At 34.1% G+C, this 23998-nt stretch overlaps 2 protein-coding genes and 2 long non-coding RNA genes across 4 annotated transcripts; 2 read left to right on the top strand and 2 right to left on the bottom strand.

Moving 5' to 3' along the window:
• Window positions 1-3227: 3227 nt before the first annotated feature.
• On the bottom strand, window positions 3228-5313 carry LOC136271914 (E3 ubiquitin-protein ligase TRIM45-like). Its single transcript, XM_066072499.1, has 2 exons — window positions 3695-5313; window positions 3228-3251 (listed from the first exon to the last, which is right to left on the bottom strand). The coding sequence occupies exons 1-2, from the start codon at window positions 5090-5092 to the stop codon at window positions 3228-3230; spliced, it is 1422 nt and encodes a 473-aa protein (XP_065928571.1). The 5' UTR covers window positions 5093-5313.
• Window positions 5314-8638: 3325 nt separating this feature from the next.
• Window positions 8639-10859, bottom strand: LOC136271815 (E3 ubiquitin-protein ligase Trim36-like). The gene has a single exon (XM_066072345.1). It carries the CDS (start codon window positions 10848-10850, stop codon window positions 8967-8969), a length of 1884 nt encoding a protein of 627 aa, XP_065928417.1. The 5' UTR covers window positions 10851-10859; the 3' UTR covers window positions 8639-8966.
• Window positions 10860-16208: 5349 nt separating this feature from the next.
• On the top strand, window positions 16209-17220 carry LOC136271176 (uncharacterized). Its single transcript, XR_010709035.1, has 4 exons — window positions 16209-16412; window positions 16574-16681; window positions 16796-16967; window positions 17074-17220. It is a non-coding gene; the product is annotated as an uncharacterized lncRNA (long non-coding RNA).
• Window positions 17221-18469: 1249 nt separating this feature from the next.
• On the top strand, window positions 18470-20352 carry LOC117689740 (uncharacterized). The gene is made up of 4 exons (XR_010709415.1): window positions 18470-18604; window positions 18742-18916; window positions 19183-19240; window positions 20081-20352. It is a non-coding gene; the product is annotated as an uncharacterized lncRNA (long non-coding RNA).
• Window positions 20353-23998: the final 3646 nt, after the last annotated feature.

Raw genomic sequence — 23998 nt, 5'->3', positions numbered from 1 at the left:
AGAAATGGATTTGTCATGAGGTTTTAAGATGCAAGATCTCTCACATCCTTATTCTTATATCTAGGAGGCGAGCAAAATGTGTTTTTATTTGTCAAATCAGTCAAATTGACCTATATTTACCATTTCCTCTCTGCACACAACCTAAAGGACCCACACACTTAGGTTTTCTCTCATATACTTTTATGTAATCATACTCAATGAATCTTTGAATTTTAGATCTTATAAAAAATGTGCATTTGACAATGTATGATTATGTAGTTCCAAAAAATCATGCACTTCGTGGAAAGTCAATAATCTACACCCTTCAATATCCAAATATTAAAGAATATCTCCGATTTCCGCCTTATTGTCGATTTCCATTGTTCTTCTCATCGCTACACACCCCCTATAGTGGAGTGACAAAGAAAGAAAAGTCGCTTTTTTTAGTTTAATGGACCGGCATACCTCACGGCTGAAATTGATTTTTTTTCTTAGAGATATCACCCTCTTTAAACAGTTTTGTCAGCTCGTTGAGTTTTCTCAAGTCAAATATTTTTCAAGAATGGCAAAACTGAAAATTTTTAGCATTTTTTGATGTTTTCCATACTTTGTTGTCATTTACCATTCTTATTCCTCATATTGAAAATTTAAATTACGATATTTTCTTGATTTAACAGTTATTGTTGTCTAAAACTTTAAGTCCGATGCAACTTTACATTTTTAATATTTCTATACTACTATATTAAAATAATAGACTCGAATGTTTGGGCTTTAATACCGATAAATCGGAAGAGTACTGTCTTTTGTTTTATATATTTTAAACACCAATGGTACTTGAAGATTACCAATTTGTTTTTATTTTTTCTCAATCGCTAATTAATAATGAACGAAAAATCCTCAAAAAATTCCGGAAATCATCTGAATTTTTTGGATTTTACAATCTTGCGCATACGCATTACATTCACGCTAAATCACGGGATGCACTTCATTTTTAATGTTTCCACGATATCACATTTGCATGGATAAACTCAAAAACGATAAAAAAAATGCGTTTTAATTTTCATTGGAATTTTTTTTCTGTTCATCAAAGAAAATACGGGAGATAACTCTTACACACTGCATTTACTAAAAAAAAATCCCGAGTGTTTCGAATGTCAACATGGTGTGTAAAAAATGTTGTTGAAAAAATGTTGAATTCTGCAATTATAGAATTAAACTTTTCGAAGAAAGGTATTTACAGCTTCAAAATGGTTTGTTATGAAAAATTTATTTTCAATGCAACTTCATCAATCTTTTCCAAAATCGTTTTGGAGCGATTCTGCAATTTTCTGCTACATTACGGGTATTTGGGAGGTATTTTAACTGTGATGAAAGCCTTTCCCGAGGCACACTTAGATTATTCCAACTCGGCAGAGTGTAGTGAAATTAACAGCATTATGCAAATGTCAACAATATACGGTGCGTCGATGTATCTATTTCGTAAATATCCGATATTATATGTAATGTCAACCCGTGCACGCACGGGTCAAAATCTAGTGTTATATAAATAAAATAAACATCAATTTAATCAAAGTCTGGTATATATAAACTGTTGAACACAAGGAGGATTGTCTAGGCAATAGTGTTACATGCCTTGTTATCTGTTATAAGGGTGAAAAAGATGGCATCCACGAATACTGAGGGAACTTCAGTAATACACATGTAATTCATACATAATTATACAATATACATAGTAAAATAATGACAAACAGTAATACACATGTAATTTATACATAATTATACAATATACATAGTAAAGTAATGACAAACCTATGAAAGTATTATTAGTTTTGTTAATCGACATACATGGTAATAGGTCGTATTTTTCCTTACTTGGACACTCCTCTTTGAGCATTGGTATTTACTTGTTTTTCTGGTTGTTTCAAGAAATAGTTAAAGAATTCTAAGATTACAATTCAATCAAATATATTATTCCTGAAATCGGAGTGTCTGATATTTCTTACCACAAACGAAGAAAAAAGGTGAATAATACCGTATTCTTGGTTTGCTCAGTACATTTTGTAGATAGTAAATGATAAAATTATAACCAATTTGATACACTGATTTTGGATTGTTAGTTCTTCATAAACATTCAGAATATTTGAATCTCTGCTAGTATTGATCTGTTGTTATGGATACTGCACTAAGCTGATTGGTCTAAAGTATGATTAACAAATACGAGGAAGGAAATTTCAGTTGCACAAGTTTTTCTTAATAAATCATGTTTGTTTCAGTGGAGAAAAGTTTTTGTTAGAATTGAACTGTGTATATAACAGATTAAATTTCAGTTTCGGACCCTTTACCCAGAACAATATGTCGATGAAATAATGTTTTAAAATGGCATACTCAATTGAAAATTTTAATTTTTCATATATTTCATTATTATTTACATGCGCACGCGAATGTCTTTTGTGATTTTCAATTTTGTAGTAATGAAAAATGCATTAAAATATCTTCTACATTTCAATGTTACATTTTTTATTTTAAAAAGGGTGTCTGGAATAGGTGGGCACTTCACTCAACAAATTTCTTAAACATTTTCCCCACCTCATGCATTATATCTATTATAATTACCTAGTTATCTTTTTTTCATACAAATATCTAGCAAAAACTTACAAGAAATGAAGACTTACTTTTCGGATGTTACATTGCAAATATATGGGTCGGGCTCTTACTGTAAAACATAAGGCTTTGATAGCTTAGTCACTGTAAGATTATCTTTCTGTAACATGTACAGATTCAACTTAACGGAATTAAATATTGAAAAAATGAACAAATGAAAATAAAAATGTGAATTCTATTCTACGACCAACTTATGCTCTTTTAAGAATAAAGTCTTACTTTCACAAATGGTCAATACAGGCATATATATATATATATATATATATATATATATATATATATATATATATATATATATATATATATATATATATATATATATATATATATATATATATGAGTCTAGATAGCAGAAAATGAAATAAAAGCTTTCAATGACTGTACACGTGTATGACGTGGTACATTGCTTAATCTCCAAGGATACAAATGTGTCACACCGCAATCACACAAAAATCATTATGAAGCAATAAATCAATTTGTCAAAGTAACACGAAATTAAACATGGTATATTTTTGATTCCCTTTTGAATAGTTAAGACGTCTAATATATTTTAAATATAGTTTTATATACAGCTTCTTTATTTGATCCTATATATTTTGATATTTTTCCAACTGCAACACACACAACACATATCAATGCCTTTAAACATTTTTATAAAAGCTGGACATGGAATATCCTCAATAATTTTGATAAGTGTGCCATTGGAACTTAATATGTGAATATTGTCACTGCTCGATCCGCAAATAAAAAGATTATCGAGCTCATCCCTGTCAACACTGTGTGGACTCTTAAGCCTGGTGTGTTTGTATTCCCATTGGGTCTGTCCTATCTCATTGATGCAAGTCACTATGTCAGTTGTTCCATTACTGTAAACAATGTGCCCGACGTCTGTCACAGTTACATAAAGTGTTCCAGTTTCCACATTGTATTTGTAAATAAACAACCCTTCTAAAGAATATTTTAAGATTACATTTCTACACGCGACAAAGAGAAAACCTCTTCTCAATGCTAAACCGAAAGGCATTAAATCATCTTTCATTTTGAATTCACCTACCTTGTTAAAGTTATCGCTTGTCATGATAATCACACATTTTTTGCTACAATTTGTTGAATAAATTTTATTCTCTGTATGTTTGACGTCAAAAAACCAATTGTAAGATTCAAAGTTTATTTCTGTTTCCCATGATTCATTTGTTAATCTCAATAAAAACAGTCCGATTTTATCGCTGCTGTGATTTGCTAGGACGATTTTTTCGTCAGAGAATAATGTTCCACTACAGATATTGGCTTTGAGAAGTCGAGACTCATAAACCAAAGAGAGAGACATGTTAATGTATTTTCTTCTCCTTGTTAGTTGTGCCTCTAATCGTGACAGATTAGTTTCACAAAAGTGTGTTAGGTTTCTAATGGCTGCAAGTTCTTCTGGTATTGTTAAATCGAGTTTTGTTTTCATAGTCTGACTTTCCAGCACCTCAAAGGTTTCTCTGACACGATTGTATTCCTTCATAAAGCAGGCATCACTCGCATCCTCCAGGTTCAGAAGACTCTGTATACAGTGTCTACTAAAGTGAATCCTATCTGAGACGGAATCAATGCGCTTCCTCAATAAATCCCTATTGTTTTTAGTAAATGTACTTAGCTCACCCATGTGTTGATTCTCAATTTCGTCCAAATGATCGTTAATTTTCTTACGGATTCTTTTGGATTCTTCTTTTATGCTATCGGACTTACTTTCTATTTTTGTTATGTTTTCTTCATACTTTCGTTTAAACGTAAGCTGCTCCTTTTCAAATTCGTTTATTTTTCTACTTAACTCCTTCACTCTTTTGTCTTTTTTTGCTTCCTCGGCAGCTGACTTTACGGTTTCAACGTCGGAACATTTCCTGTGTTCGGTGCTAACGCAGAGTGCACAACAAGTTTTTTGATGATCATTGCAATGTAACTCGACTTCTTTATCAGGATGTGTGGGGCATCTATTGTTTTTATTTAAAGTTGTGATGAGTTGTAGGGCTCTGCTAGGTTCATTAAAAGAAATTATAAGGTGAGTTCTTGTCGTCAATATTCGTTTATGGTATTTCGTGCAGTTTTCACAAATTGGCTCATCGCATGTGATGCATATATCTATAGCTATTTCTTCTTCATTTTCTCGTTGGCATGGTAGGCACTGTTTAGGTTCACCGAGTTTTACCAATTTTTCGATAATTTCACAAATGGGCAAACTTTCTGCCCACTTTTCTGGATAAAGGAGAGGAGCTGGTGATGGTATAAATTCCCTACACAATGGACAGAAAAATCCCACAGGTGCCTCTTTAGATTCACATGAGCTCACTATAAAGGATGAAATACAACTCTGACAAAATACATGCGAGCATGGTAAAATCCTTGGCGTTTTGAATTTTTCAAAGCATATAGAACAAATTGTCAGGTCGTTCTGCAGAGCTGTAGTCGGCATCGCTTTTGTTTGATCTTATCAGAGAATGACAACCATTTTAAATCGAAAGTTGGTCGTTGATAAGCAAATATTGAAACATAGATCCCGACCGTTTTATCTCTGTCTGTGACAAATGCTCTAGAAATCGATGTGTACATTAACAATACAATTGCAGGAATGACAAATGATAAATGGAGGTTTTGGGGGAGACACATTAACAGTAATATTGCTACCTTGAACATTCCAAGAATCACCAAAATAGGCACCGAAGAGGAGGAAGAGAGAATTGGGACACCATCTTAACTCTATGGCGCATGAATCATGCAAGAAGCAATTAAATAAAGCATTAGAAATGTAGGTATTAAAAATGTTAATATGCTTGCATCATAGCTTGTTAAAATGTGTAGGTGAATGATAAACTAAAATGATAAAACAAATAAAAATAATATTTTTTTGAAGGAGCGATGGAAAACTAACCGTCTCATTTGATGGTTATGGCAAAAACGTGGGACTGGTCAAGCTTATAACAGCCTTACACTACCACTTGGCCTATAGATATTTAATTACTCATGCATTATAAATAATTTTTATGTCACATTAATTTGGCAAAAAACCAATAAATGTGTTAAATATGTCATTATGATATAAAAGGAAAGAGATGTAGAATATGAGATGCAGCATAGAAAAAAAAGGAATATTCTCGCAATTAATTAAACTGGCTCTTAACTACTGTGGAATCGTCAAATTTCGTGGGGGCTAATTTTCGTGGATTGCTTAAATTTTACAGGTTGGTGGGGACGTACTTTCGAGTATTCTCTTAAACCTACAAAGAAACTATGACTCTATTACCCTAATCTATTAATTCGAGGAGGATGTTAATTCGTGGATGAGAGGTACCCACGAATTACACGAAAAGTGAGCCACCACAAAATCTAATGATTTCACAGTATCCTATCTAAACTGATCCTAGTGTTAATATGTATAAAATATATATGCGGGATTTTTTTTTCAAACAATACCAAGTGCTCTTTGTCAGGGAAATAAATACTACGTAAACAGCAATTGAAATGTTGTTTAGCGAGCTAAATTCTTAAGTGCGTTTTCTCCGGTTTGCATTTTCTCCAGGATATGATTTTCCTGATATCTCTTTGCAAGACACCTAGCGTTAATCAAGGAAATTACTGTTGGTTTTGCATCGGTGATTGCTTGGTTTGCATCGGTGTCTGTTGATTTTGCAAAAGAGGCTGTTGATTTTGTTTTAAGCTGGTCTGTGTCGTATTTTATTATGTCTTTAAAAAAATTTTGTTCATTTTGCATTAAAGGGGCATTATCACGATTATGGTCAAAGTTCATTCTAGTGTTTATAAAGCTTTAAAAATGCATTTCAAATGATATCCCAAAATTTGAGTATTAGTCGTAGTTATACGCATAATAAAGAGCTTACAATTCTTTGTCATGTAAACAAGGCTTGTTCCCTGCTTTTGTTTACATTGGTTCAAATACCGGTAAAAGTTGTTCTGTTTAAAGCCGATTTCTCTATGTTATGATTCGTTTTAAGCATATAGCGTTTATGACATTCATTTTATGTCTAAAACTGGAATTCTTTACTTCAAAATTCAAAACGTACACAAAGCTTTGTTTACATGACAAAGAAATATGAGCCCTTTATCTCGCTTATGACACGAAAACTGACACTCAAAGTTTAGTTGATCATTAGGAATGCTTTAGTGAAGCATTGTGAACATTAAAAACAGAAAAAAATAATTTTTGACCAAAATCGTGTCCATGCCCCTTTAACTTTTTTTACTCGTTCCGCCACCCATACATATTCATTTTGAAGCAGGCGTCAGAATGTTGTTACTTGACGATACCCCATCCGCTAAAAAAAGATCATAACTTAAGTTTTTTCTATTATAGAAAATGTTTAATGCTTTTTATTTAACCGCCCCTGTTCTATTATGACAACTGCTCGATTTTTAAGAATTGTCAATGCTTATACCTGAACACAAGGCAATTTCTGTTATGTAAATTCCATTTTATTTAACTTTTAACTTAATTAACTTAACTGTCAATATAACTGAAATGTCAATGCAAGACATTTGCATCCTTTCATAACAAACATGACTGGAATCAAACGACAATCCACATGTCAGGCAGTCATTAAATGGTTTAAATTTTTGGTATACCGAACAAGACTTTTTTTCGAAATTTTTTACACACAATTTTTTTTTTCAAAAAAGAAGACAAAATGCATCGGGGCGGGCATTTTCAGAATGGCGGGCGGGGAGGATAATCTAGCAATTAATTTTATGTGGCCTGGTACAAGCAAACTTTGTGTGAAACTTTACCTTCTCATCATATCCATTAATATTAGACATGTTACAGCCAGGAATTGCCAATATGACCTATGGTCAGTCATGACACACTTTCAGGTCATAAGCAATCTTTGTGTGAAATAAGAACTTCTAGAGAACTTCTTATGTTTCTACATAAAAGATATAAACCGGACACAAATTTTACGCTTTGTAACCTTGACATTGCCCAAATGACCTAAGGTCAAGGTCATAACACACCTCTCAGGTCATAAGCAATCTTTGTGTGAAGTAAAAATTCCCGATGTTTATTCATAAGAAAGATATGAACGGGACACAAATTTTACACTTTTCCTGCCAGTTACCTTGCATTTGCCAAAATGACCTTGCGTTAGGGTCATGACACATCCTCAGGTCATAGGTAATGTTCGTGTGAAGACACATCCTCAGGTCAGAAGCAATCTTCGTATGAAGTAAGAACTTCCAATGTTTCTCCGGACACAAATTTTGCACGGACAGACGGACAAGGTGATTCCTAAATACCTATTTCTATATACAAACTTTGTTTGATGGGGGTCTTATTAAGTCTTCAAAGGACATTCTAGAGATAAAATGGTGAAAAGTTTCGTTGACTATTCATCATGATAGCACGGAAACTATTTCACGGTTAAATATAATAAAATAATTATGAAATATAGTATGTGAAAAAAAAGATGAAAATGTGCGATCCCTGTGATTCCAATAGCTGTGCCCTAGTGAAATTAATATTACCTCTGGAAATATGTCTTTCTCATTCAAATTTTAATCATTTATGTTTCTGGAGTCACATTTACAATGACTCTTTGAAATGGTCAGCATATTTGTTGTGCTTCTATGTCTTTCTCCGGAGATGATAAATTCATATTGTTGTAAAATAGTATTTTAAATATTGATGTTGGTATTTATGTTTATATTTGAATTAAAAGTAAATTTTCCTAACTGTTGAGGACAATGTGTGTGTATTGCTTTCAACATTTAAAACATGTACATCAAGTAACCTGTAGCTGTACATTAAGTTGGAGAAGCTGTCGATTAAGTTAAGAATCGCCAGTTTTTTCCAGTTAATATACAGCTACAGGTAACTTAATGTACAGGTTTTAAAAATTCAAATATATTACGCTATATAATGTACCAAAAACATAAAGCATTACAAAACAAAAATGTTTTAAATACTAGTATGTATACAAAAACAAGAAAATAATTCGACATTCAGCTTTTATTATTTTTGTAAAATATATATGCATTACAATAGATGTCAAAAATCCATATATGATAAAATAAAACTTCATACCGGGTTATGTTTTCGCCCGTCTCAATTTCAAACAGCATCAACCCGTCTTGAATCCCCCAGAAACAATTGTGTTAAAGATAGGACAATTTGAGATATTTAAACTCCATGAACTCGCCCAATCTTAAACTCCCAGCTGACGACGAAGGTGAAAAGGCTAAAGGAAAGAAAATAAAACGGGGGCGAATATTTCCCTGTACACAGTATTTCACTAAATATTTTTACAACAATACAAAATAGAATTACATGTAGTACTTTATTTTATCTCAAATACTTTGATTTTTCTCTTCTTGCTACACACACAACACATACCAATGTCTTTCCATATTTTTATAAAATAGGGACATGGAATAAGTTCAAAATAGTTAATGAGCTCGCCATCTGAAGACAAAATGAGAATATTGTTACTGCCCGAACCGCTCACATACAAATTGTCGAACTCATCCCTGTCCACACTCTGTGGATTTTTAAGCAAAGAGGATTTGTATACCCATTGAATTCGCCCTGCCTCATTGATGCAGGTTACTGTGTCCTTTATAGCATTGCTGAACACGATGTGACCAAGGCCAGTCACTGTAACGTAAATAGTTTCATCTTCCACAGAATATTTCCGAATAAGCTGCCCGTCCAAAGAGTATTTTAGGATTGCACTCTCACATGCAACGAATATAAAGTCATTCCATTTGGCCAAACCATAAGGTCTAAAACCAGTGAGTATTTTGATTTCTCTTACCATGTTAAAGGTATCGCTTGACATAACCATCACATTACTTTTGCTATGGTTTGTAACATAAAATTCATTCCCTATGTGCAACACGTCGAAGAAAAAATCGAAAGAAGGAATTATCTTTACTATTTCGCATGTGTTTAATCTCAATCTCAACATCAAAAATCCGATGTCAGGGCAGTTGAAATTAGCAAGCAAAATGGTTCCATCAGAAAGTAAAGTTCCACTGTGAATGATGGTCCAAGGTAGTTTAAAGTCATATACGAGGGAAAGGGAAATCTTACTGACATCTTTTCTCCTTGTCAGATGTAACTCCGATTGTGGCACTTGAATTTTATAGAAGTGTTTAAGATTTCCAAATACCTTAAGTTCTTCAGGTATGTTTATTTCTAGCTTTAATTCATGGCCTTTGATTCTTTGTCTTTCCAGTGATTTAAAGCTTTCTCTGACAAGGTGGTATTCCTTCATAAAGCAGGCATCACTCGCACCCTCTAGGTTTTGAAGTCTCTGAATACAGTGTCTGCTGAAGTGTATCCTATCTGATACAGAATCAATGCGCTTATTCAACATGTCCCTACTTTTTTTAGTTACGTCAACTAACTCATTCATGTGTGCACTCTCAATCTTGTCAAGATGATCGTTCATTTCCTGACGGAGTCTTCTAGTTTCTTCTTTTATGCTATCAGACTTGTTTTCTATCTCTGTTAGATTTTCTTCGTGTCTCATTTTGAGAGTAAGCAGATTCTGTTCAAATTTGTTTATTTTTTCACGTAATTCTTTCAAAACTTTCACTTTCTTTGTATTCTCGGCAGCTGACTTTATGGTCTCCAGGTCGGAGCATTTTCTATGCTCTTCACCGGCACAGAGAGCACAACAAGGTTTTCGATGCTGATTGCAGTATAACTCGACTTCTTTATTAGGATGTTTGGGACATCTATCGTTTTTATTTAAAGATTTGATGAATTGTAGAGCTCTGCTAGGTTCATTAAGAGGAATTATAAGGTGCGTTCTTGTCGTCAATATTCGTTTATGGTATTTTGTGCAGTTTTCACAAATTGGCTCATCGCATGTGACGCACATATTTGCAGCTTCTTCTTCTTCATTGTCTCGGTAACACGATTGGCACAATTTTAGATCACCGAGTTTCACCAATTTTTCGATAATTTCACAAATGGGCAAACTTTCTGCCCATCTTCCTGGTTGTCCGTCAGCAACTGGTGATGGAACAAATTCCCTACACAGGGGACAGGAAAATCCCACTGGAGCCTCTTTAGATTCACATGAGCTCACTATATACGATGAAATACAACTCTGACAAAATACATGCGAGCAAGGTAAAATCCTCGGCGTTTTGAATTTTTCAAAGCAAATAGAACAAGTTGTCAGGTCGTTCTGCAGAGCTGCAGTCGCCATTGTTATTTTTTGTACTCTAACCAGAAAATGACGTGTACAGTGACATTTTCCAATGATATCGAAATCCCGATCCCGATCATTGATAGTGTAAGAGTATGAAAATTGTTGATTTGAATAAATAAAGTTATTGTAATTAATACAACTTAACAGTACACAAATAAAAAAGTTAGATCCCCCCATTTTTTTAATGCATACACCTGTACATATACCATTAGGGCAGTACTCGATCATGAGTTGGTCAGTGGATATTTGTGATCTTGGTTTTTATTGGTTGTTTGTGTCAGATTGAATTTGGTTGGTTTGTATTTATTTGGTTTTGCTTTATGTGTTTTACCGCTAAGTTTGACAATCTTTGTCTGGACATTGACCAGAGCAGACTATATATTTATATTGACACCGAATTGAATTTTGGACCAGACCTTGCTCTTTTTCTGAATCAAAGTCAAGCTATATGTCACTATAATCTCATCACGCATTCGGTGTATTACGAGTCTGTTCCCATAGCATGGGCTTATATACATTACAAAATTAAATGTCACTGTGTCTGAATAAAACGAACCATACAGAAACCTTTGTTATCAATTACATTAAACAAAGACTGTAACATTTTGGCGCCCACGTTGGGACACAGTGACTTTATATGTAATTGGAGCTGGAAAGACTTCACCAACCCTACCCAGTGAACTGTGAACCACGACGACCAGTGCCAGTGTATTCATATTGAACAATGACTCGTGTCCCGCGCCTGTGTTCCTAAATTGACTGGGATCCGCGCATCTGTTATTCTTAGGATCAGCTGCTCAACCCACCGACAGAGTGCAACACGTGCAAACAAACTGTGTATCTCACCTGGTGAGTCGTATAGATATAAGACTTTGGTGCACCACATTGACATTAGTAATTTGTGTGCGCGCATATATGCATACCTTACCTCAAAGTAGACAAGTCTTGATTTATCATAATTCATAAAACTGTTGAAAGAATTGGTATACCACAAAGCATGTAAAGCTGTGATTTCTTTAGTTAGACAGTGCACTTTAGTATAAGTAATCCGGATTTAAATACCTGTGTAATATTGATTGAGACAGGATTGCGTCTGGCCACAATCCTTATACCATTTTTTTTGTTCAGATATATTTTTGCCCTTTATTGTGTATTGATCATTTGAATTTGAAATTAAGAACAGCAATAGCAAGAAAGGAAGTGTGGGTACAGTACAGTGTAAGTGAAAACATTAACAATTTGCGCACAACCCATATTGTTTTTCCCCGTATTTCCAAATATACTAATCATAAAAGCTAAGAAGAAAACTATTTGCTGTATACTCTCAAGACTTTTGACAGTTTATTGACGAGACTGACGTGAGATTCGGACTACTTTGCCGGTTGATTGAGTTGGTTTACATCGTTGTTTATCTTGAGGGCCGTGAGTTCAGTGTTGAACACGTTTTCTGTCGCAGAGTTGTAGTAGTATCGATCTAAGTGGTTTTTGTGTGGTTTGAAAGCTATACACAGTATTTAAAACACACATTTAATTAATTTCTCTTTTAATTTAGTTTTAAGCTTTATCTTCATTGTTTATATTATTTACATAGAAATCGCCATTTCTACTGGTATTTAAATCATCGGGTTCGGTTTACGCCGTTAAAAATTCTAATCGGGCTCGGTTTTCGTAATAAAAGCGTTTCACAGAAGTAAACAAAGTGTAATCGAGGAAATTCGCTGTTTCCATTCATCTCGGTATTTTTTCTAGTTTATTTCAACATAGAAAGGATTTATTGAATTCTTTCGTCATTTATTTATTGTTATTTTTATATTTGAACTGAATTTTCTCTTTCAGGTAGAACTTAATTATTTCTTTGATTCATTTACTTAAAGAAACATTATCAGCTGTTGCTTGCAATAATTCATTGTGCCTTTTGCACACTGTCTACTTGGATACATACATTGTATTGTTGCATGAATTTGTGTGAAATTTCTTTGATACATTCAATATTACTTGTGTTAGCTACAATCATACAATTTAACACCATGTCAGACACTGAGGAATCAATGTCAACAGAGGAGATAGCCAAAGTGGTATCTGCACTCAAGCAGCTAAAGATGAAACCAAAAGCTGATTCAGCTGAAGATTTTTTATCATGGATGTCATCTGCTGTTCAGGAGAAGAAGATCAAGGAAGAGTTTGTAAGTACTGATACTGCCTTTGCTTCTTCACGACCTGCCAAATCTCTACCTCCTAGTCAGTTCCCTAAAAATCCATTTTTCTCCGGAGATTCTAAGAATGATGCCACATATGAAGTTTGGAGATATGAGGTGGAATGTCTCTATAATGAGTCTTATAGTCCAGATGTCATTCATCAAGCTATATGGCGCTTACTTAAGGGAGAAGCAAGTCGATTGGTAATGCATCTTGGACCAGGGGCACGAATAACCTCAATTATACAGAAGCTAGACAGTATTTATGACAAAGTGGCTGAAAAAGAGGACATTCTTTCAGAGTTTTACAGTGCTAGACAGAGAGAGGATGAGGAATGTGCGAGATGTGGAGTTGTAGATCGGAGGATATTCTGAATAAGGCCATACAGAAAAACCTCATTGACCGGAGTCAGTTCAAGGAGATGCTAAGAACCATGTTCTTTAAGGGACTTCAACTTCAATTAAAGATATATGTGGACATCTATATGATAAATGCAAATCATTCGATGAACTAAGAACATCTGTGAGAAAATTGGAGATTGAACATTATCCACAAACTACAGAAAAGAAATCAGCTACAGCAAAAGCTGCAACAGTGAAAGATCAGTCAGCTGACAGATTCGTAGCTTAGAAGCAAAGATTAATCAGTTAACCACTGAGGTCAGAAGTATGAAGGAAAAAGAGTATTCTTATACTCCTATTCCCCAGCCTTATAGGGCACCAAGACAACCATATCAGAGAGGCAGACAGGAAAGAGGATACATAGGAGGATATAGGCAATATCCCAGATTTCCTCAGCCCCAAACTACAGATGTTGCTAAGGAACCTCAGAGTGCCAGAGTAAGAGAAACCCCCTACTTATTATAGATGTGAACAGGTAGGCCATATCGCTGTGGGATGCAGAGTTTTAGTCAACCACAGGCGCCAGGCTTTAAACTACAACACGTCAGCACCTGGGGACAAGGGGTTGGCGAGAGGATCAAGGGTCCCAATGAAAAACAACTAATTGGAAAACCAAATGAAATATCAGTGGCCATCAATGATGTACAATGTACAGCTCTTCTATATACAGGAGCAACGGTATCCACTCTAAGCGAAGCATTTTATAATCAGTACCTTTCAGATGAAGAGCTTCATTCACTGGACAACGTTATCAATATAGAGTGTGCGTATGGTCAACTGATGCCCTATCTTGGCTATGTATGTGTTGATTTAACACCATTTGGTATTCCATCTTTGAACAAACTAAATGATTGTCTGTTTTTAGTTGTTCCCAAGAGCAATTATAATGCACATGTACCAGTGCTTATAGGAACAAACATCTTACAGAACCTGATGGATGTGACAAAACAGGAGTTTGGCATAAGATTTCTGCAGGATGCAGCCATTTACACACCATAGTATTTAGCATTCAGATGCCTTGCATTGAGAGAGAGGGAGTTACACAGACATGGCTATGTATTAGGATTAGTAAAGAGTGCTGAGACAGATAGAGTTATCATCCCTCCGAACAGTCATGTGACCATTCTCGGATACTTGGATAAGAAGATTTCTTATCATCAAGTAACTGTCATGATGCAGCAATCTGAAAAATCCTGCATTCCATCTGATGTAGACATAGAAGCTACACTGCATCAGTATGTGTATGAAGAGTGTCAAACAATGCCTGTAACCATCAACAATATAACAACTAGGACTATTTCAATATCCCCAAAAGGAGTGATTTGCGAAATACAGCCTGTTGCTATTGAGGACACAACAGTTGAGAAATCTTCTTTGTCAAGCTCAGAACAAATTGAGGATATTATATCCAAAATTCAACTCCCAGATGATATTGGAGAAGATGAAAAACAGGTCTGCTTGAATTTGTTGAATTCGTATTTAATACAGGGATATATTCTCAACAGGAGCAACAGACATAGGTACAACGGACAAAGTGAAGCACAGAATTGAACTCCTTGATGAGATACCTTTTAAGCAGAAGTACAGGAGAGTACCACCAGCATTGGTTGAGGAAGTCCGTACTCACATCAAGTATTTACTAGCTGCAGGCATTATCAGACCATCTCATTCTCCGTTTTCATCTAATGTAGTTTTAGTTAGAAAGCATGATGGATCCTTGCGGCTATGTATAGACTATAGGTATCTTAATTCTAGGACTATCAAAGATAATTATGCTCTGCCTAGAATAGAAGAGATTTTAGATTCTCTTTCAGGTAACACCTACTTCAGTGTATTAGACATGAAATCCGGCTATCATCAGATAGAAATTGCAGAGGAGCATAAGGAGAGAACTGCCTTCACTGTTGGTCCACTTGGGTTTTATGAATTCAACCGCATGAGTTTCGGCCTTGCAAACGCCCCTGCAACATATCAGCATCTTCAAGAGCAATGTTTAGGCGACCTTCATCTCAAAATTTGTTTTATATATTTAGATGATTTAATCATATTTTCTAAATCTTTGAGGGAACATCTTAAGGTCTTGCACTACATCAGTTTTTGATGACGCAGTACACAAAAAATACACTTCGTAGAACGTATTTCCGGGAACGGTTGTTTTTGTCGGGGACGAATTGTATAGGTACAGCTCTTTTAAAAAAGAGGAAGAAATCTATTGAAAGAGATCTTAATCTTTAAAACGTTTTTGAAAGGGAGATATTGAATACGAAAAAAAAAGAACTAAGTTACATTGAGAGCAACAAGACGGCAATGAAATATGGACACGCCCACGGAGTCGGCAAACAGAAATGTGTGTTTACTAAATTTAGGTGACATTACGGATGGACAGCTTGAGAATATAAGTAAAGAACATTGCTATAGCAGAGGTATGATGTGTATATAAAATAAGTTTGAAATTTTAAATAATTATAGGCACAAAGAACATTGCATTAGTTTATTATAACATTTGATACATTCAGAGAAAACCATGAAATTTACATTTTGCTAAAATTCTATCTAGGTCTAAAACGTAAATACTTGGAACTACATGATGATATAGATGGTCAACAAGAACATAACCAGTCTTTGTCACCAGGTAAATTAACTACATTTGAATGCACCATGATTTTTGCAATTACTGAGTATTATGATAGACAAAAATCAATTAAATGGCCAACTGAAATTCGATCTGTCTGAATATTGATTTATATCATAGCAGATGATTGCTTTGATGACAACTATGATGCATGTCAATCAGAGTTTGAAAGCGAAAAAGATGAGGATAAGGAAGAAGAGGAGGGGGCTCTTGGAGGTCGCAGGATTGTAGAGTTGAGTGTTTTGGCTGCAAAATTAGATGAAGGCTGCAGTAATTGCTCTACAGAGCTAAAACTTTCCTCCTGTGTTGGAGAAACCAGATATGGCCTAGGTATCTAAGACATTAATTAGTTTTCCTCCTATTCATAATTATCTGAATAGATGACAATATATCATTTAATTTAAAATATATCAATCTTTTAAATTATAATAGAGGGTAGATAACTTACAGTTTCAAAATACACAAGTTGTTGAACATTTCTTTTATTATAGGCAGCCTCCTCAAAATTCATTGCAATAATTGCAATGAAATTAATAATGTACCTACTGGCAAGAGACATGGTCAAAATACCTGGGATATTAATACAAAATTGGATGCAGGTATTATATTAACTCTATTGATTGATAGATAATTGTTAAATTATAAAACATGAAAGAAAATAATAATGGATTTCTAATATCAAATCTTGAATTTTTTTTTTATTTTCATTGCAGCTGTGGTATTTTGTGGACTTGGAGAAATGACCGTTAACAATTTCCTTGCTGCATTGAATATTCCCACTGTAACTTCTGTAACTTTTAAGAGACGAGAGAGGGAGGTTGACAGTATTTTTGAAGCTGTTGCAAATGAGACTTGTAATGAAGCCCTTGCCGAGGAGAAAAAAAGGTTCAGTAGAAATGTTTTTTTTACTGATTTATTTCAACATATGATATTTTCTCAGTGACTTAATAGGTTAAAGATTATTTATAAATTGATACAAATTTCAACATAGATCACAAGATGCCGAAAATTTTTCCGTGTCCTTTGATGCTGGACGGCAGACCAGAGGTAGCGGTCGAAACTATGCAAGTTTGTCAGGTAACATCCATCATTCATTTTTTATATTTTGCATAATTATTCAAGCATCCCAATGCTACATAAAACCTAACAGTATAGCAGTTTTTGTATTTAAAACAAAGTAGTTCCCTTAAGGGGAGATAATAAACAGTCTTGTAAGTAGGAAATACATGTATATGTATACTGTTGGACTTACTGGTATTGAAATATAGCAATAAGACAAAGTGTTGTTGCTTTTTCAGGGCATGCGAGTATGGAGAGAAGACAGGAAAAATTCTTTCATATGCTGTTCGGTGCAAGAAATGCAGGTAGGGCTTTTAGTGTGCTCTCTTCTCTTCTCACCCCTCCCCCCTCTCTCTCTCTCTCTCTCTCTCTCTCTCTCTCTCTCTCTCTTGAATTTAGATGTAATCAGATAAAAACATGTACTGATAAATTGATTTCTTTAAAATACAGATTTTGTGATAAAGCACCAGTATCAGCAGAAGTGAATAAACATGATTGTAGAAGAAATTAGGAAAAATCCTCAAAGGCAATGGAACCAGATATGGCTTTAGAAATGTTGCCTGACTTAAAAGCACGTGACCTCCATGTAAAACATCTTATAATGGATAATGACTCAACAACCTTAGCCAAGGCAAAAATGTCTTTTGATCCAAATATTCAAAAAATTTCGGATTTTAATCCTACAAAAAAAAATCTGGCAAGTAAACTCTATGACATCAAGAAGGAGAAAAAGTATCCTCTTCTAGGTCCAAAATCCATTCAACATTTACTAAAATGTTTTTTCATATGCTGTGAAATCCAACAAAGACACAGACACTTTAAAGAGAAATTTAGACTCTATTCCTCTCCATGTATTTGGAAACCACAAGAAATGTGAAAAAAGTGGTGTAAATATCTACAGAACCCAGACAATTAGAAACCCATAAATTTACCATATGGAAAATATCTTTCTGTAGTGGATTTACTCAAAAATTACAGCATCTGTTCAGTGATTTAGCTAAAAATGCAAGTAAACTTTCCAATATTGGAAGCACTCAGGCAAATGAAAACTTCAACAAAATAGTGGCCTGCAAAAATCCCAAAGTATTATATTACAGTGGATCTGAGAGCACATCCTTTAGAGTAGCAGCTGCTGTTGCACATAAGAATATTGGACATCTGACAATTGGAAAGGTATATCAGATGTTACATAGAATAATTACTTTTGTATATATCATTATAACAGCTAGTTACAAAATAAGAAATGTATGCATGTAATATGTATATGAAATGTAATTATTGCTCTCTGTATATTTAATTTTATTTTTCATCAGGTTTACGATACTTTGAAGCTCTCGCCCAGGATGCACACAAATGTACATGAAAGGAGGGTTTCTCGAAAGAGAGAAAAAGAAAAATTGCGACAAAGCACTGTTGAGTGCAAGAGACGAAGACATGAACTAAAGAAATTGAAATCAAGCCATGTAAGTTGAATTGTTCTTATTTTTTCTTGTTTAAGTGTAAAGATTTAATTTCTTTTTACAATCAATTAACATTGTTATATTTCAAACGATCCATTAGCAATGTCAAATTAACTCACATTGTAAAATTTTATCAATAGATATCAACTTCAGAAATAAAAGAAGGAACAACCTATGAATCAGGTGTTGGAATGTCTTGTGCTGATGATGTAATAGAAGAAATCCCAGATTGCACCCCTGCTTCCAAACCTGTTTCAGTGCCTACCCATACAGACTCAAACCTTCTTTATTTTGACTTGGAAACAACTGGACTAGGTTTGAACAATCATTTGTTCTAACACTGGAAATGACATTTCATGAATGAATCATGCAGACATATTTTACTTCTTATTATATGTTCATTGCATTAAAATAATACATGTATTTTATTGTTATTGGGCACTTACAGTAAAACAAAATTTTATCAGCACCTGTGAACAGTTTGCTTTAAGTAACATTGCTTTTTATACATTATTTATTGTTAAAATTTAATTCAAGGAAGCATAGCTCGTATACTACATTGTAATTAATTTATTTCATAGATACATCAGCAGAAATAACACAGCTTGCTCGCATATTTGAAGAAGAAACCTTTAATAGGTATGTTCTTCCCAAATCCCCCATTTCTGCCAAAGCAACTGCAGTTACAGGTCTCCATGTTGCCAGTGGACAATTGTTTTACCAACAAACAAAAGTGAACTCAGTTGACATTCAGACTTGTTTGACAGAGTTTAATATATGGCTGAACATTTTTCCAAATCCTATCCTAGTTTGTCATAACGGAAAGGTATTTGATTCTGTAATTCTAATGAGATCTGTTATGCAGTATCCAGAGAGTGGACTAAAATCAACAATAGCTGGATTTGTTGACAGTCTTCATGTATTTAGAGAAATATTGCCAGAACAACACTCCTATAAACTACAGACACTGGTACAAGATACTATGGGACTGGCTTTCAATGCCCATTCAGCATTGGAGGATGTTAAGGCCTTACAATATTTGGTTATACATCATAAAGTTTCATATGAAATTATGCTGAAGCACAGTTTTGGTGTAGACTTTATTATTTCTTCCATTGAGAGCAAGAGTTAAACTAATGAATTGATTGCTACACTAGCTCCCCTCTCTTCATGCATATCTCCCTACATGCTTAAAAAATTGCCTTGTCTGGACTGTCTTATGACCATCTTAGACTTGCTATTGAAAGGGGTGGTGCTGATGGTTTAAAGATGGTTTTAGGAGAAAAGACTGAGCAGGGCAATGTTAGGGTAACAAAAAACAAAACTAGTTGGAAAAATTTATGATCACTTTTGCTAAACTTATTTTGATAGTTAAGGCTTGTTCTGAACATTGATTTTAATAATATATGTAGAATTTATTAATGTATACATATTTTTTAATTTGTTCCATAAATTTTTAGATGTATTATACAATTGCAGATTTTAACATGTTTAGTGACATCATTGAGGAAAAACACACTATTTGTAAGTATGTCGATCATGTTGGTTTGAAAAGCTTGTGTTTCCATAGCGTATCAACTTGATGTTCATCATGTAAGTATTATGTGTGGTGTACTGTTTGTGTTCTTTGTGTCTGTGTCTGTAGTACATGTAGTTGCATGCAAGTTTTTTAAATATAAAATATATATCAGAACATCGTCGGCACTTTATACAGAATGTAAGTATTATTATAATTCCTGTTTTTCTTTTGTATTGTCCTTTTTTTTCTGTTGTATTGTCCATTGCATGCATTTGTGTGTAAATTTATGTGAGTTTTTTTTTTTAGAATAAAATTTTCTTTAATAATTTATTAGCTCATATTATTGATCCTTCACTGTTCAATAGTTTGCAAAGAGTACTTGCTGAAATATGTTAGTAAATTTTTTTTAATGTGTGAAGGCTATATATATATATATATATATATACATGTATATATATATATATATATATATATATATATATATATATATATATATATATATATATATATATATATATATAGTTTTCTTTTCTATTACAATCAAAAGGTTTAATTTCTAAATTCAATTACCAGTAATTTTCAGTCATATACTTTTGATTTATATTCTAATAATTAAACAAAAAATGCAGCAAATTTACATCATTTCAAACAAAGTATTGAAATTAGTATGTTTTAGACATGAAAAAGTCCCATGGTGATTCAGTCCGTAGAATTAGGAAAGATAACTCTTACAAGTGGATCTTGCATACCATATTATTTTTTGGAAAATTATTTCAATTATTTGTAACATTTTTCATTCAATTTTTAGCCGGGCTCTGCTGAAAGCAGGCAAATCGCCAATGTTACTATAAATAGCACAAGTAAACAAAAAACCAAACAGCGTCAAGGTAAAGCTTCCGCTATACCAAATAGTTACACAAAGAGCCAAGTTTTGTCAAAAGTGTTGGCATTTTGTTTCTTTTCTTTAAATTCGGAATGAATTGTCTATCTTTCTTAGTTTTCTTATTAATAACGTGTTTTTAAAACATTACTACTATGCATTTTGGACACATACAATGCGCATGAATTTCCATGAACTACTTTGCTGCGCGATGAAGAAACGGGGATTGAATATATAATGCTTGTTGCAAAATTCAAGGCAGCAACTGTTGAACTTTTTAACTTCTACTAGACAGACATATTTTTTGTTTATAGCCGCTTACAAAATTTGGTCGCTCTCTGATGCTTTGCCGACATTAAAAGCATGAGAGAGAGAGAGAGAGAGAGAGAGAGAGAGAGAGAGAGAGATTTTCAGTCTTTACTACACAATATGCACAAAGACACACCAAAAGAGCCCGGCTTTCAGTACTTCAGTACTTTGATTTATATTGTATTCATTTTGTTACACTTCATTACTATTTTTAACAAAATTTCTAAATTATTCATTCACAGATTAAATAGATACGAACACTGGTTGTTTTTAGGAAAAACACAAATAATTTTAATAAAAACATATTTAAATGATATGAGGTGTTGTATTTTTTTTAAAGTGTCTTAGGAAATGATCTATCTTTTGAAACAATTACTTCTTCTATTTTATTGACTATGTACTGGAAATATTTTTTAAAATGAAAATCACTAAAAACATTAAGAAATTATTTTAAAATACTTAAGATATTACTATCATCACATGGATATTTGATATCTGTCTAACTATTGGTACTGTAATGAAAAATGAAATAAAATTTTGGTGTAGTGAAGTACCTTAATCGCCTTCAGCAAGTTATCCAGAGAATTAGAGAATATGGGCTTAAACTTTCTCCCAAAAAGTGTTCCTTACTTATGAAGAAGGTTAAATATGTAGGACACTTTGTGTCCGAGCATGGGGTTGAGCCAGACCCTGATAAACTTGCTAAAGTTAAAAACTGGCCTATTCCACAGAATCCTGAAGAGGTAAGACAATTTTTAGGGTTTGCAGGATACTATAGAAAATTTATTCATGATTTCTCTAAAATTGCTAGACCTTTATCAGATATCATGGCCACAGGAAAAAAATCAAGAAGTAAGAAAGTGGATCCAAAGTGGAGGTGGGAGAAGGAACAGCAAACATCATTTGACCTCATTAAGCAGAAACTTACATCACCACCCGTCCTAGGTTACACAGACTTCGACAAACCTTTTAAGCTCCATACCGATGCATGCCAGACAGGACTAGGTGCAGTGCTATATCAGGAGCAGGATGGAATGGGTAGAGTTATAGCATATGCTAGTCGAGGACTGAGTAAATCTGAAAAGAATTATCCTACTCACAAACTGGAATTTTTGGCACTTAAATGGGCTGTCACAGAAAAATTTTCTGATTACCTTCAAGGTAAAGAATTTGTAGTATACACCGACAATAATCCCCTTACCTATGTTTTAACTTCAGCAAAATTGGATGCAACTGACCATGGTCATCGATGGATTTCAGCATTAGCTTCATTTAATTTCAAGATTATCTACAAACCAGGGAAAACAAATATAGATGCAGATAGATTATCCAGATTAAAGGACGTGGAAACAGTATCTAGTGACACCATTAAGGCAATTTCCCAGCTTGCTAAAGATGATGCTATTTGTAACCAAGTACAACCTTGTACAGATATTGGAAAGTATTTGGATATCATGGAAATCAAAAAACACAGATCCTACAGTTAGTTTTTGGAAAAATCAAGATACAGGAATGTATTAGACCCAAACGAGAGACACTCATTACTGAAGATGATTTTGTTTACCATAGGAACTACGCCAAATTAAGAGTAAGAGATGGTATTTTACTCAGAGAAGTCAAAGTAGATGACAATTCTCATCAGCAATATGTAATTCCTGCATCAGTGTACCCCACTGTTTTGGAATACTTGCATAACAAGATGGGTCATTTAGGGCGAGATAAGACTCTCTCCTTAATTAGGCAAAGATTTTACTGGCCAAAGATACAGCGTGATGTTTCTGATTCGATCAACTCCTGCGAAAGATGCATTAAGAGCAAGACCAGCAATGAGAGAGCAGAATTGGTCAACATCAGAACATCACAGCCCCTAGAGCATATATGCATGGACTATCTCACTCTTGAACCATCGAAAGGAGGAATATAAAACATTTTAGTCATAACTGATCATTTAACTCGATATTCAATTGCCGTGCCAACCAAGAACCAAACAGCCAAAACAACAGCAGAAGCTATTTATAACCATTTTATTGTTCATTACGGGATTCCAGCTAAACTTCATTCGGACCAAGGGACCAATTTTTGCAGCAACATCATTAAGGAATTATGCTCCATATTTGGCATCTCTATATGCAGGACAACACCATATCACCCTATGGGTAATGGTATTACAGAGCGATTCAATAGGACATTACTATCAATGCTAGGAACATTAGATAACGCTCAGAAAGCTAATTGGAAAAAGCATATTAACACACTGGTTCACGCATATATCTCTACAAGACATGATACAACTGGGTTCACACCATTCTTTCTAATGTTTGGAAGAGAACCAGTTTTGCTAGTAGATGTGGTCTTTGGATTTTCCAGCAGCCATTCTGAGGATAAGTGTACAACTAAGTACATATCCGAGCTGAAGCAAAGACTGCAAGATGCTTACAGACAGGCACAGACAGCAATAAAATCTTCTCAGCAGAAGCAGAAATGCCGTTATGACATAAAAGCAAGAGCCATCACTTTAGAGGAAGGTGACAGAGTTCTCGTCAAGAAAGTGGTATACAACGGCAAACATAAAATTGCTGACAAATGGGAAGATGATATTTATGTCATTTTAGCGAAAGCAAATGATGAGATTCCTGTTTATTAAGTCAGACGTGAGGATGGAGAAGGAAGAACTAGAGTTCTTCATAGA

The sequence above is a fragment of the Magallana gigas genome, chromosome 9 (genome assembly GCF_963853765.1).
Source record: "Magallana gigas chromosome 9, xbMagGiga1.1, whole genome shotgun sequence".
In the NCBI taxonomy this organism is placed as follows: domain Eukaryota; kingdom Metazoa; phylum Mollusca; class Bivalvia; order Ostreida; family Ostreidae; genus Magallana; species Magallana gigas.
This window is presented reverse-complemented; position numbering and strand designations above follow the sequence as displayed.

Excerpts from the sequence above, each read along its gene's own strand:
- LOC136271914 (XM_066072499.1), bottom strand. The coding sequence starts at position 5,092 with ATGCCGACTACAGCTCTGCAGAACGACCTGACAATTTGTTCTATATGC. Across the intron at positions 3,252-3,694 it reads CAAGCGATAACTTTAACAAG|TTGGAAAAATATCAAAATAT; the intron begins GTAGGTGAATTC and ends TGTGTGTTGCAG.
- LOC136271815 (XM_066072345.1), bottom strand. The coding sequence starts at position 10,850 with ATGGCGACTGCAGCTCTGCAGAACGACCTGACAACTTGTTCTATTTGC.